Source organism: Anneissia japonica, unplaced genomic scaffold (genome assembly GCF_011630105.1).
Source record: "Anneissia japonica isolate Jap-2015-1 unplaced genomic scaffold, ASM1163010v1 scaffold1165_len1893470_cov193, whole genome shotgun sequence".
Taxonomy (NCBI): Eukaryota; Metazoa; Echinodermata; class Crinoidea; order Comatulida; family Comatulidae; genus Anneissia; species Anneissia japonica.
The window spans coordinates 1,783,506-1,799,199 of NW_022709613.1; the positions used below are offsets into that span (position 1 = coordinate 1,783,506).

General features: G+C 33.5%; 1 protein-coding gene across 1 annotated transcript; it reads left to right on the forward strand.

Annotated features, from left to right (window-relative positions):
* Window positions 1-557: 557 nt before the first annotated feature.
* LOC117106839 lies at window positions 558-15,513 on the forward strand. Its single transcript, XM_033248312.1, has 16 exons — window positions 558-823; window positions 1,913-1,992; window positions 2,524-2,686; window positions 4,566-4,601; window positions 6,595-6,732; window positions 6,824-7,159; window positions 7,447-7,800; window positions 8,414-8,557; window positions 9,090-9,425; window positions 9,995-10,333; window positions 10,904-10,999; window positions 12,072-12,479; window positions 13,017-13,121; window positions 13,591-13,762; window positions 14,150-14,424; window positions 15,329-15,513. Exons 2-16 carry the CDS (start codon window positions 1,921-1,923, stop codon window positions 15,511-15,513), a joined length of 3,159 nt encoding a protein of 1,052 aa, XP_033104203.1. The 5' UTR covers window positions 558-823; window positions 1,913-1,920.
* Window positions 15,514-15,694: the final 181 nt, after the last annotated feature.

A 15,694-nucleotide genomic window follows, 5' to 3' on the forward strand; every position in this document is an offset into this window, starting at 1 on the left:
GAGAAAAAATTATATCTTTTAGAACAGATTTTTCTAAAACACAAAAAGCATATTTGACGAAAAACTTGGGAACGGTTATTGAGATACAAATTTTTAAATATTTAAAAACTGGGGGAAAAGTGAAAAAAGGAGTGGTTACGCCCCTTTTCCTTACCGGTAATATCTCATTAACCGTTCCCGAATTTTTCGTCAAATATACTTTGTGTGTTAAGTTAGAAAAATATTTTATAAGACATAACATTATTGCCCCGCGGAGCTTGGCTTTAATTAGGCCTATTTATAGGGTAAAATAAACACTTTTTCTACGAATATTTTGACCTCGTCTTGTTTCTCCTGTATTGCGTAATGCGCTGATGTTATATCGTATGGAATTTTTATTGATAGTGATATATTAAGATGGTAAATTGAATTTTATGCAGAGCGTCTAATTTGAGGCATTCCTATTTCTCCTGAAAAGGCAATGACGTCCTATGTCTGGAAAAGGGCTTTAATTTTTATCGATTTTCATCGTGTTTTTTTTTTATTGTTATACAATCTTTCACAAATGGTATGATTTTTACCGTAAGACATAATAAACCAGGCATAAGTCCGTACACTTTAAAGTATCAATATATTAGATGAACACGGCTCCATTGTAATCTTTAATCTACTTTTTTTTTCAGCAGACACGACTGATTGGACGTGATTATAAGAATTTTGTGCCTGGTATGGGAACGAAATAAATTGTCCATTTGCGTTTGCTAAGGCTGATTGAGGATAACTCTTGGGGAATACAGTACCGGAGGAATCACATATTTAGATCAAGCAATTCAAAGAGGAAGAGGTAGGCATTGCGTGTCTATTCGTCCTTATTTATTAGAACGAGCTTTGCAAATTTGATGCACAATCGCAAGTACTACTCCTTCAATGTAAGGTTCACGTTCGACGACTCTTATGAAAAAAAATTAATTAAGAAGTAGCTATTCTAATATCAACCAATTTTTTATCTGTAGGCTTTTTTCAGGAAAATTTGACTTTTTAAAAGTGAAAGTTGAATCTATTTTTCATTTTGGAAATTTTTCCATAGCTAGCTAATTAAAGCTGCTTTGGGTTCGCTGTTATCTATACAAATATGAAAAACTCATGAGTGTTATTGAGTTCTTAATGGACGACTTCTAAAAAGTTTAAAATTAATTGTACGTGAAATGAATGTCAAAATGTACAATGCCGGTGTTTTTTTTCAGCTGACATTATTTCTAAACGATTTTTTTTTCATCTGATTTTTCAAACATTAAACCCCGTCTAGACTATAAAATTTTATTTGTCAACAAAACTGCTGCATGCTCATATATAGTCATGATGTGATGTCGTCATGAACATATTTAGTCATGTCACAAGTTTTTGTCAAATAAAATGTGATAGTCTGGACAGGATTTCAGAAATAAACAATAAATCGTAGGGCCCTACTCCGAAACACCTCCTACACCAAAATAGGCCTGTATATCACTCGTCTTAACTTTTCATAGTCATAAAAGTAGCACTGGATTTGCAATGATTGGGGTTTTTGTTGAGAGATGTCAACGTCAATGTTGTATTATATAAATTGAATCAATCTTTCTTATTTTTTTTCTGTGGTGGTTTCAAAACATGCCAAAAATAGTCAAACTAGTCTGTCAGTGCTTTTAAGACACAGATCTACAATACTAGGAAATGCAATCAGCGTTGGTGTGCGACGTCATTACCCCTCTCCCGATAGCACAGCCATTGGTCGACATCAGCCACAAACACTGGTTTTAGTTTCGTTTTTTATTAGGTGTTCTAGACAACACAGCGCGGGCCTACTGTAGGTCTATTCACATTGTGTTTATTAATTTGTTCGAAAATATCATTTTTTATAGTTTTGCTTTACAATAATAATACTTTTTTCACATAGGGTGTACAATGGCAGAAGAAGCGAATAGCCAAATGGTGATCGATGGTCACATGAGCCCCTTTGACTATAGGAACCGGCAGGTGGGTAATAGAAGTAACACAAACGAATCTCAATAACAAATGTACTTTTAGCAACGGCATAATCGACAACAGTATTTCCCTATAAAGCATACACCTTATTGTTGCAAAGGTCCCACAAATCGACAATGTTAAACATACGCGAACATGTGCGTTTATGGGAAAACATGTGTATTTATCTCAACGTCCAGAGGCTTCCATCGTCAAGACACCTTAAAGATATTCCACCGTGTTTTGTAAAACATTAGTTAAAATCTAGAAACCAATCAAACTCACTAAAGCCATGGACTACGATTTTATATTAAAGATCTTTACTAATGCATTGAAACTGGAAGTTAGCACCCATGTGGCTGTTAGGTTGTGTCTTTCAATTTGTTAGCAACATTACGTCAATATTGGTAACAGAGTTTGCCTTAGGGGTGTGGAAATGATTCAAATATGGATGTATATACGTTGGTATATGAAACTGTCATGTTGATAGTTAGACGATAAATCATATTTGTACGAGAAAATATAATTTTAATTATTTTACAGAACAGAGATTTGAGTATTACACATATAAGCGATTCCCAGTCCTCAACAACATCTGTTTCAACAAAATACAACAATAAGAGAAAATGTATTTACCTCTTCGGTGGGTTTATCGTGTCCTCTTGTTTCGCTGCAATTGCGTGCGCAGTCTTGCTAATGTTTATCGGTAAGTATATTATATTTAATTCTTTGGTAGACATACATTATGACCTATATATTACATTTTTTATATTACTTTTTCATTCGTAAGTTTAAACAAAGTGTTATAGCAGAAAATGATCATCGATTGAATAACTGATACACAAAAAACCAAAAGAAATCCTTTTTACTTTTGAATGTTTTCGGTGACAGTCGCCGACAGATGTCAGGGCAGCTAGCAATGCACCCCGATTCATTTGCAATGCAGTCGGCAAAGTCAAACCAGGTTTAACCTCCCCGACATAATATCTTGCATGTCTTCAGCAATGATTGATCTGCAAGACAGAAAAGTGACAAATGGAAATAGTAGCTAAGGGCATATGGTGGCAACCGGGTTGCAAAAATATCTACATCGCTATGAAAGTTCCGTTTCTTTTATCTTTTTTGTTTGTCTTCGTGGGTGTAGCCCACATTTAGTCTCTCTTTTTTCAATGTTTTCATTTTTTCCACTAACTCTTGTTAAGGTTCAATAAACATTATGTTCAGAATTTACCTGAAAGTAAAGCAAAAAACAAATAAATAAAAACTTCACGTGTCTACCACGAAGTACACTATCACATGAAATTTCTATAAACAATTATTATTTTGATAAATTTTTACTTATTAGTGCTTGATTTTTTCCCCTATAATTTAACAATTATAACTTTGCATGATATAATTGATTATGGTTCCTATTATATATTATAATGTCATTGAATAGGTGTAGGCTATACCTATATAAAGTATTAAGATTCAGAAATATAAAACATTTCATGACTTGTTAATAAAATACATTATAAGGTAAAATAAGGACATGTAATTATGTTTCTTAATAAAACACTCGATAAAATAAACTTCAAATTAATAAGCTTATAATATACGTAAACATATACACACATGCTTATATATACACATACACACACACATATACATATACATATACATATACACGCACATACACCTACACCAATACACATACATGCATACATATACACATACATACACCTACACCAATACACATACACGCATACATACATAATTAATACAACCTTAATTACTACAAAAACAACATCATCATTAAACCAATGACTCGATAACTTTCTTTTAATCCTTTTTCCTTTGTAAACCAATTTTATAAATGGAGAATGTAAGTAGACATAAGTTCATTCACAATTTTGTTTTTAGTTCCAACAATAATATCAAACCAGTTTATTAATTCTACACCGGGAAAATCACAATTAGTAATAATTGCGTTAAATCTTTTCCACACAGATTGAATTTTTTTACATTGTACTAACATATGGTGTTCATTTTCTATTGCTTTATAACAATTGTCCACATAAATCACTTGTAACTACTCTCCATGTTTTTAGTCTTTTATTACAAGGTAGGATGCGATGTAAAAGCTTAAAGTGAAACTGGGCAATGTTTTTACCATACCTCGTCCCTGTTAATTACTTCAGTGTTAAACTCTACTTCCCATTTCATTTGCGTGATTGGGGTTGTACCAATTTCAGAAATAAAGTGATTATAGTAAACACCAACTTTGTTTACCTTTTTGAACAGTGAATTGCTTATATTTTCATCTTGTGGTACATCAATTAACCCTTTTGAAATGATTATCTTCCATTTATTTGGAATAGCATTTACCAGGGAAATATATTCGATGAGCCCATTTGTTTTTTTGGTTTTTTTTGTTTTTTGGAAAGTGTAGGAATTACTTCACGTTTCTTTTATCTTTATTGACTGACACCATTTTGTGTTGGAATAAAGACGCCAACTTAATAATGCACCAATTTCCGTATGGCGCTACAAAACAAATTGTATGTTTGAAAATTGACTAAGGATAATATATATTTTTGTTTCAGTGCTCAAACCAGCTGTCCCCGCTGTAGATGTATTTGGTAAGCTGAACTATATATTATCTTAATGTTATATTTCATTTCAATAATGTATTATTCTATGTGGAAGTCTCTTCAAAAATCATTTTTTGGCTATATATGGATGATTTCGATAACTCACTGTTTTTTCAGCGACACTTTTACTGGCCTGTCATGAAAAACTCACTCAACATGTGTTTAACAAATTTCTGAGATATCAACAAAATGTGTTATTGTCTTCGCTCTCCCCATGCATAAATAATTGAATAATTATTTTCACACAATCTTAGATTTTTTTAAATAAAAACTGTTCATTGTGTAGAACTTGTATTTTTAATTACTCTATACAATATGCAATATGTCAGATTTTTTTCATGACATACCAGGTCAGCATGTAAGGAAAACACCAAAGACTCACTCAACTGCATTTGTCATGAAAAAATCAACTCAACTAATATTACTTTAAGATTATAAGTGATATTATATCAACGTGTATTAGGACATTTAGGGTTAGGCCTATTGGTTTCACTATGCTGGCAGAAGCATAGAGTAGAATACAGCAGTACGCATACTGAATATAGCACCCTGTTAATAATTGTCTAATGCCTATGATTAAATATTTTGAAGATTGCAGATAATTAAATTTAAATGTGATTATATTTTAAAACGAAAATAAAAAAAGTTAATTTGCAATTATATTTGTGGGTATATTGTTTAATAAATCCTTTCTGTTTCTTGCGTTATTTTCGGACAATCCTCTGTTTAATTGTCTTTTATCATTTAAAACAAATCGTTTTCTATAGTTTTCTTTTTTCAGAAATTCATCCTATTTTGTCTTTTACATAAAATTGAATATCAAGCAGACGAACAATATATGTTGAACTGTATGCAATAAATATACTAATAATAATAATAATAATAATAATAATAACAATATTAACAATAATAATAACAGTAATGAAAAATAATAATAGGATAATAATATTTAAGTTAATAAGCTAATAGGTCTAATAATATTAATAAGCTAAATACATGTAATAATAATATCATAGGTAATAAATTGTGCCCTATAATAATTTCTCACAGCGATATTAGACACAGAATGTATTACATTAAAAAAAGACAAATTAAATAGAAAAATATCCTTTTTTCGGTGGTCCTTAAAAAACGTCAAGAACTTTGCCTCCTTAATACATAGGGCCTATTGGGAGCTGGTTTCATAATAGTCATCTGCCAAAAAAAAATCCATATTTTGCTAGTATGACTAATGCCAAAAAATATTTAAAGTATGAGATTATGTTTTCAGTATTGTGCACCATAAAGATATTTCTTATAATGATTACATTGTAAAAGTAATGTTATATACATTGGATAATCGTCTTTCTCAATGATAAAAAATATACAGCATTATGCAGTTGAGTGGGTTTCTCATGATAAACTATTACATAATAGGTATTAAATGCCAGTTAAGTTAAGTCTTTCATAACATTTGCAGTTGAGTGCGCCTTTCCTGACAAAAGTAACATGAACTTGCAGTTGGGTGATATTTTTGTTTTTAAATTTCATATTTTCAGTTATAATTTCAAAAATCTGAATACATCACAAGGTGTGTTATGTCTCCAAAATGCAAAATAAATTTGAAAAAAGTGCATTCTGAAAAATTTTTCAGTTGCGTGTTTTTTTTTTCATGAAAGGTGTATACCCGAACGAAAGTTCGGGAGTGCTCGTGTCCTTCAGATTATTGTTTTGTTATGCGCTCATTTCATACTTTTACAGTAGGCCTAGTTAAATAATTAAGGTAGCCTGGCTCTTGAAATTAATGTATTAAGTACCAATCTAATGGAAAGTTTAAAAGTTGAATGGTGGTAATTGGTTTGAAGAAAACTTTTCTTAAATTTTAATAAAGTCAATTGTGTTCTTTTCCGACAGCAACCAAAAATATATCTACCTGCAAGCTTTAATAGGGTTTAAGAAATAAAATGAAAACTGTAAATAAACAAATGATTTTACTCAGCAGAACACGGAAAAACAGCCAGTCAACACAATGACGAGGGCATGCAATGTATGGACGCGACACTCCATCGCAGTAAAGCTCGTGCCAAATATGTGGCGGCAAAAAACTTTGATACAGACATCGCAAAGAAGTTAAAGTCAGGTATAAGTTTACACAATTAAAAAATTTGTATATTTTACCAAAATCGTGGCTGCCTATCCTTGTTAAATTTGTGTTCATTTTCTTTGAATAGTTTGCTGTGTGGATATTCCTAAAGATATATGTGATGGTATTTTACCTTATGCTCAGTCATTCTTTCCGAACAAAGTGGCTAGTTCTCATAAAGACGCCGAAAAATATCTGGAAAGTGTCGACAGCTTTATGAAGTGCGACCCAAATGCTCTTTATGTATTCTGCGCAATGGTCTACCCACCATGCATTACCGAGAAAAGACAAGTAATGCCCTGTAAAGGTGTCTGCGAGGGCGTGGTGAATGGTTGCCAGACTATTAATACAAGTGTTTCCATTGATTCAAAGTTGTCATGTGACTACTATCCTGATGGAGACCCGGATGAAATTGTTTGTAAAAGTAAGTTAAGTTGAAGCAAAATAATTACAAGGCATATATTTATTTAGTTGAGTCAATGTGCACACTAATCTTGTTAATAGGCCTAGGCCTGCGAAGGCATAAAGGTGACCAATTCACAGAATGTATAACATGTTAGGGCGATACAGAGCTTATCTGATACATTTTGCAAATAAATTAAATAATGGTAGTAGTCCATACGTTTGACACAACTCGTATTTTAAAACATATTTATATTATTTCTATTTCTGACATTCTTATCTGATCATGAATTCATTGGAATCTTTCAGGCTGCTCGTACGCAATCAATCTTGGAGAAGTCGGTGAAGAGTTTGAATTCTCGTCTCCAAATCATCCCATGGAGTTCCCGTCAAATTCTAAATGCGTTTGGTCAATAACGTCGCCAGAATCCACTAGAATCCAGATTGATATCTCGAATGTCGATGTCATCAAACAACTGAAGGAAGAGCTGACAGTAAAATTCGGACAAAACCCGTATGGAAGTTCTTTGCATATGCAGCGCATCACGGAAGACCGAGTCGTTCTAACCCATCTTAACTTTGCTTCAGTCATTTTTCAGAGTGGGGCGTTAACGAATGGTAGTACTGGATTTTCTGCAAAGGCTATCGTGTTGAACGCTAAAGGTAATTCACATGATTTTCTCTTTGAGCACGCTTATGCTGTGATTAAAGAAAACGATGACAACAAGGAAATGTTGACTCTTATTCTTCACATACCATCATGGGTCAAGATCATTACAAGTACCTTTAGCGCCTTTTCATTCCGGTTAAGAAATGCTTGTACGAATTACTTTATCTGCATACTCCCCCAAAGTCGCATTCTATAGGTTTTGCTGCCAGCAAGATATCAGAATGCTGGAAAAACCCCTACTATTCTCGAAAAACGCCCTGAAAGTGCACACGATTTAAGCTGTGTACATTCCATGCATACATGTTTTTATCTTCATCTTCATCTTTATCCAAGAAGAGTTGGTTCTACCACCAAAACCATGAGCGTGCAGGATCTCGAACCCCCTACTGGAAAGTTTTCTGGGTAATACGGCGCCCTTGCATTAATCGCTAACTCCACACGACCCGCCCCAAACCACAATAAACTCGTTAAGAATTTAGCTAAGCTACAGGATGTACTGAGCAATAACATTAAAGAGGCCGTCTAACCGACAGGCAATTTCTATTAGATATTTAGGGATTTCCATTTCTTCAAAAGAACCACAATAAAGCCAATTTTAATTTACAGATACATTATTGTGTGAAAGCAATGCAAGACCCATTACGGAAGAGGATCTCTGTGATGGTGTATATGACTGCGTGGATTGTGATGAAGAGTCTGGGTGCACAACTTGTGAGGGTATCAGTGAATGTTTCGATGAAAGAAAATGCCGTGAGTTATTTTATTGGATTTTCGGCAGTACTCAGCTCTAAAGTTTCGAATTTGGAATTAAATGCTTTGTAACTGTTTGATAAAAAATAACCACTCATAAAAATCAATTATAGTAAACTCTTTTACTGTTGTATTTTATCAATCTCCCTATTTGTCAGTTGTGTTGCTCTTTAACTTTATCACGACGATGTTGTTGTCAAATTGCACCCAAATATGGGCATATCAAAGTCATTTGTCTCAGAAAATTTAATAGTGTGGACAACATTTTTTTAGAGACTACTCTAATATTTAAAATAGCTTAATGAAAATTAGGAACAGGCAGGCGGCGGAGTATCTTATAACTTTCAGACTGTCCTTATTCCAACAGTAATGTCAGACTCGTTGAAATATTATTCTATCACCACGGTTCTCGGTTTCACAACCTCTTGGTGGTTATGACGTTCACAGTGTATATATAAATAGTATATAAATCATAGAGTGTATAAGAGACAGGAATTGATTACAATGATGCATCTTTATCATGTTTTTTCAGGACCTCCATGTGGCTATAACTTACGCCTGGCCACAGAAAACACAATTGAAACAATATCATCACCGCTGTACTCTGGGAGCTACGAAGATTGTATCTACACTTTCAAATCGCCGACGCGGTTTAGACTCAGAATAGAATTCGTTAGTTATAATGGACTTGTAGGCGGTTGTAACTTCAAATACGGTTATGGGGACAATCCATATAATGCTGCAAGCGAAATTGCAGGCATTCCCGAATTATCAAAACCAATTGACTTCCCTGATAATGTGGGTTGGATATGGCTTGCGTCGGGGTCGGACAATACCAGTTTTGTTGTTCGCGTTAGTTCTTTTATAGGTAATTATTTTAATATATTTTGTTTTGATTTATCTGTTAAGTGTATATTTGGATTTGACAAAAACAATAACATAAAACCTAGAATAGAAGCCCATGGGCTTAATCTCGAGAAGAAGCCCATATCGAAAAAACAGCCCATGGGCGATAAATAATATGGGCTTCTTTCGATATAGTACTTACATTCATACCGACGTTATCTTTGATTAATATGATAGCTTGTCAGTATCAATATTTCATTGTACTAACATGTTTAAAATTTAAAAATATCAAACAGAATTTCGAATTCCATAGTTAAAAATATCGTATAGTAGCAATTCCAAAATGTATACCATTAATTTTGAAAAGAAGCCCTTTTCTTTAGTTGGCAAAAGTAACTTCGAAGGTAGGTAGTTCGGTCGGTCGGTGTTGGTCCGGTCGGTTAGTCGGTCAGTCAGTCAGTCAGCCAGTTAGTCAAGCAATCAATCAATCATTATTATTCTTACATTATTAGTTTAAATGTATTTAATATATGTATTTACTATAAAAACCTTATTTGTGTAATGAAACAAAATTTCTTTTCCAATTTTCAGATAAATTGATTATAAATATGACTGGCAACGATACGTACATAATAGACACTAAACAAGTGTCAACTGAGGTTTCTAATGCGCTTGAAAGAGGCGTTCTCATTTTCAAGTCTCCTCCTGGTTACTATTTCACTATAAGCTGTATAAACGAAATTTTAAACCTGGGGTTAAACAACGTTGCGATTGGAGTAGGATCAGAGCCAATAAAATATGCTGTATACACCTTTTACGCTGATTCTAATGACGTATTGGAGTTTCTCACCGATGCCTTCTGGTTGAAAATGTATGGAAAAGGCCCGTATGAGTTAGGTTTCACAATAAAGACGATGCATGCAAGAGAGGGTAATGATGTTTCACACTATTTCTTTTCTGTTAAATCCTCTCCACACTATATATTTATTTATTATCATCTTCAACAAGGATGACACAACATTTTCAGACATGTTTTTCATATGCGACAAATACATGGGTACATATTACGGGTATAATTATGACATTATCATGCCCAAATATTGTTGTGAAATGACATCACCATGCCCCGATATGGGCAATTCACTCAACTTTGTCACATATTGATAAAATAAAAATAATAACAATGACAACAATGCCATTAACATTGCTGGTGCTTATGAAGGTCATTACGCTAAGCCACGCCCCTTGGATACAGTTGTTAGAGTTTCACAAAACGCGAGCATAATATAAACTTGTGTGATTTAGATTGACTCTTCCCATGGCTAATTGCTTTCAAATCCTACTGTTCTAAAAACAAATTACACAATTATTATTGTATATCATCTGCAATCATTTTTGTTAATGTATAGAACATATCCAGCTTACAAGTGGAAAATCAATTGATGCTGAGTAGGCCTATGAATAAAAAAAAAATATAGTCTTATATATTTTTTGCCTTAGTTGTTCGTCAAAGTGTACTGGTGGATGAATCAGCAACTATAGTATTGCCAATTCCAGGTGAGAAAGCAATTGATGACTGTATCGAAATAGAAAAAGGTAAACTTATTTCGTTAATAAGTTGGGGTTTTTTAATAATAATAATAATATATATACTGTAATAGTAATATTAAATTTGATGATAATGTTCGGTTTCATTAAGTTGATCTCCCTATGAAAAAACAGGTTGAGACTAATGTGCATTAAATACAGTGGTGGATCCAGAGAAAAATCTGAGAAGGGAACTTGCGCAATGCGAAACACCAAGCCCGGGGTGGGAGTATGGTATTCGATTGTGAAATGAATTCACAACGAGTACTGTCACACATTACAACTTTTATATAAGGTATCCTGCAGCGCTTTCAATACCATTTATTTCTCTCTCCTCTCTTTCTCTCTTCTTCCTCTATAGCCAAAAAGAGCAATGCAGTGTCTCCTTTCCTACTGCCCAAAACAACCAAGGGTGTTGCTGAACTGGGGTTGATGCGTTGCATGGCCCTGGCCCAACTGTTGTAATTATTCAACTAGGATTAATGGCGAGATACTTTGCTACGTGTCTTTGGAGACGCATCGCGGATACGGTCCACAGTTTTTTACTGGGGTGATGCAAGTGTCAACCGCACACTGTTTAAAGGGGAAAACCTAGGGTGGAGAGTCGACGAGAATGTTTTGTGGTATTCCCCCTCACCTACTGTGGTTCGGAGTTTTCCGCCATTTTAATCACTTATAAATATTGTTTCACACTTGGTTAGTAATTGTTTGATTGCTGCACCAGGGAAGGGGAGGGGGTGCCCTATTTTCCTCCCTCTGAATTTGCTACCGAGGTGACAGGGTTTAAAGCAGTGTTATACTGCTTTGCAATGTGTTTGCCATTTTTTGTTTAGTTTCATGAGTTTTTCTAATATAAGTAGAAAACTAATAATACAGTTGCTTTATGAATTGAAAAAGGCAGGTTATTCGACAGTATGATTTCAGTGTAGGTCTATTTCAGCCATAATACTTGATTACGAATAATTATTGTTTAAAAGTATTATTATTTTTTTAAAAAGAAATGAGCGTTAAAAACCGAGTGTATTGTAAGCATACAGATTATCTGAAAATATTGAAAATAACAAACTTTCTCCATGTGCAGATAATGAAGATGAAATCGAGGAACCTGTTACTGTCAATTATGTTACCTCAAATAATGAAGTAATTGTTGAAAACGGCAATGAGACGGATGATAGTAAGACTGATGATAGTAATGTAGTTACAATCGCAACAACGTGGATAGTTGCATCAATAAGACATCCAATGATTGGAGTGAAATTTCTCAATTTCAACTCATCTTCTACTAAGTTTAACTATTTCCTTATTGGATACGGACTCAATCCAAATGATTCGTCAACGATCTTGTTCAAAGGAACAATATCTGATTTTGAGCAAAAGCTCCCAGGAGACATCATTGTCAAATATTCGACGTTCTGGATTCAACACATTTCTTTTAGTACCGCCAAAGATACGATGATGTCTTTGGAACTGAATGGAGTGGCAAGCCTCGGTACAGTAATCTAAAATTTGTATTATACTTAATAAAACACGTTATAAACGTTCAGGCTTTAGACGTGAGTTGGGTATTAGTGTGTATGAATATGAGTATGAATATAACTTGAGAATCAATAAAAGTACGAGTTTGAGTATTAGTATAAAGTAGAAGTACGAGCACGAACACGAATAGGAGTATGAATACAATTATATGAGTACATGTACGTGTATGGATAGAGTGCGAATACCAGTACGGTTACGGGTATGGGTTAGGTTAAGAGTACGAGTGTGGGTATGGTTACGAGTAAGAGTATACTGTATGTAGTGTTACGAGCATGAGTATTGGTACGGTTACGTGTACGAGTAGTGGTATGTTTACAAGTACGAGTTATGGGTATGATGATAGTATACTTGAAATTCAAACAGTTCAAACTTGACATGTTAACCTCGAAGTTCATTCTGGAACTTGCAACAACAAAAGTATATATACAATCTAAGTCATAGCTTGATATTGTTTTGCTTTAATCTTATGCTTATCTTTCTGTATTTGCAGATGATCTGGTTTGCCCACTAAAATACGGTGTAACTAAAGATGACATTTGTGATGACGAGTATGACTGTCCTGATCGTAGCGACGAAGAAAATTGTGGCGACAAAGGCAAGTCACCTATTTGCTTATACTTTCTGTTTAAGAGTAAATTTCGACTAATTGACAATATTATTATGAAACAAATACATGGTTTATTGAGCATTTTTCTTAAAATTCATAATTCCATCTTATTATGATACACAATCAAAATCATGATTTTACCCTAAAATAGTATAGAAAAAAAAAATAGTTTCTCAATGACTATATCAGACATCCCCTGTGGTGGTGGAAGACGAGAGTTGCTGGTACCGGGTTACCGGGTAGCACAGACACGAAGAGACCCTTAGGGGCGAAGAAAGTCATTGATCGAGTTCTTAGTCCACATATCAAGCGCCCTGAGCATCTTACATTAGATGGATATGTGAGCTATATAAAACTACATTATTATTATTATTATTATTATTATTATTATTATTATTATTATTATTATTATTATTATTATTATTGTTATTATTATTATTATTATTATCTAAAACAGATGTTTGTGGTCGCAGGCCGTTTCACAATCGCAAGAAGCGAGTTATTGGTGGGACTGAGGCTAACCTAGGAAGTTGGCCGTGGCAAGGGCTTATTATGGTTGGCTACTATCCACATTGTGGCTGTACTTTAATAGATGAATATTGGGCAATTACAGCTTCTCATTGTCTTTGGTATGTATTCTAAATATTACATATTTCTACAGTTAAATATTATTTGAAATTAAATAATTTATAGTAATACCATCCAATTTTCTGAAGTTTCTAATTTTCTTGCAGGGGTGAGCTTTTAATGGATATTTATACTAATAAAATTGTATCTAATTTGTTAAAATTATTAAGCATTCAGAAATATTTTTACATACCTAACAATCTCATTGTATTTGAGTTATGTTTCCTGAAATATATGATAGTTCAAATGCAACATTACTTTGTGTGTCAATGCCATGTGATCCTACCTCAGTCCGGCATAATACATATAATAGAAATGTAAAACGAGTGAAATAATTAGGTTTAGATATGAGTTGTGTAATATATGGTGGTATTATCTTTTAATTTTAGGCATGATACAAACAGTGCTAGTAGTTTATCCATCATGTTTGGCAGTATTTCAAATCAAAAGTTCTCAAGGAAGCATCTCATTGTGGAGGCTTCATTGGCCTTCCTACATCCAGAAGATCTTAGTTTACCCGATCCTATGGACCACGATATTGCTTTAATAAAGTTTGACAAACCTGTTCCTTTCACAAATTATGTGCGACCAGCGTGTCTCGTTCGAAACGAGACACAATTTTTGCCAGGAGACACGTGCTATATATCTGGCTTTGGTAGACAAGGTAATTATGGGGCATACTGAAGTTATATAATTATCTATATTGTAATTAGGCAAATGTTTTGTGATTTTATGTTACAATGTGGTTAGCCCGCTTATTTACGTACTTATGGCTGCTGAAATATATGCCTAAACATAGATTGGCTTGCAGAGTGCGTTAATTCTTTTTCTTCTTTTTCTTGTTCTTCTTCTTCTTCTTCTACTACTACTACTACTTTGAGTAAGTTGTCGCCTTAAGATAGGTAATAATAATAATAATAATAATAATAATAATAATAATAATAATATAACGGTAGTTTTGAGTTTAACCTAGCTATAACTGGTTTAAGCGCTTCATAAAACGCAAATTGCTTTTAAATAATTTAATCAACTGTCAACAGAACAATCTTTAAATGATCCCATATCCACACCCTACAGCAGATCGTCACCAAAATTGGATCTTCGTTTCACCATGAAAAACTATTCTGCAAAGTGTCATTTTTATCCATCTATAACTGGGACGTAAGCAATTTAAATGATCTTTAAATGTACACCCTAACCTGGATCCTTCACATAATAATATCTTCCTTGTAACTTGGGTTATAAACTTTCCCGAAAGTTTCATTCAGATCAGTTGATCCGTTTTCGAAATATGTTGTCTGGGACGTTTTCCTCTCAATGGTCCTCAGATCTACTGTACACCCTACTCAGGATCGTCTAAAAAATGTAATCTTTTCTTGACAAACTGTAATACAAGGTTGTAATTATACCCATTGATTTAAAAAAAAAGAGATATTTAGGTCTAGGTCCTCAAAAATTTAAATGACCAAAAAACAAAACAAAAACAATGGCTTTTCCCAGTACTGCTGGGAAAAGCCAATAATAATAATAATAATAATAATAATAATAATTCTGTAATGTCTCCTCAGGAACCTGGAAAACAGCTACAGAGTTGCATGAAGCACCAATGATGCTGTATAGCAATGAAAAGTGCATGGATTTCCAGTCTAGTGTTTTCCAAATTACCGACAACATGGTTTGTGCTGGTAAACGAGAGGGCGGTGTCGGGACTTGTTATGTACGTGACAATTATATCATAGTTACAAATTTATAACGTTTCAGTGACGGGGTAAAAATAGAGGCTTAATAAAATAGGAAATATTGTGTTTGTGAAATTTGTTTGTGAAAACAACACTTCGGAAGAAAAGGTCAAAGGACAATATAAATATATATATATATATATATATATATATATATATATATATATATATATATATATACATACATATATATAT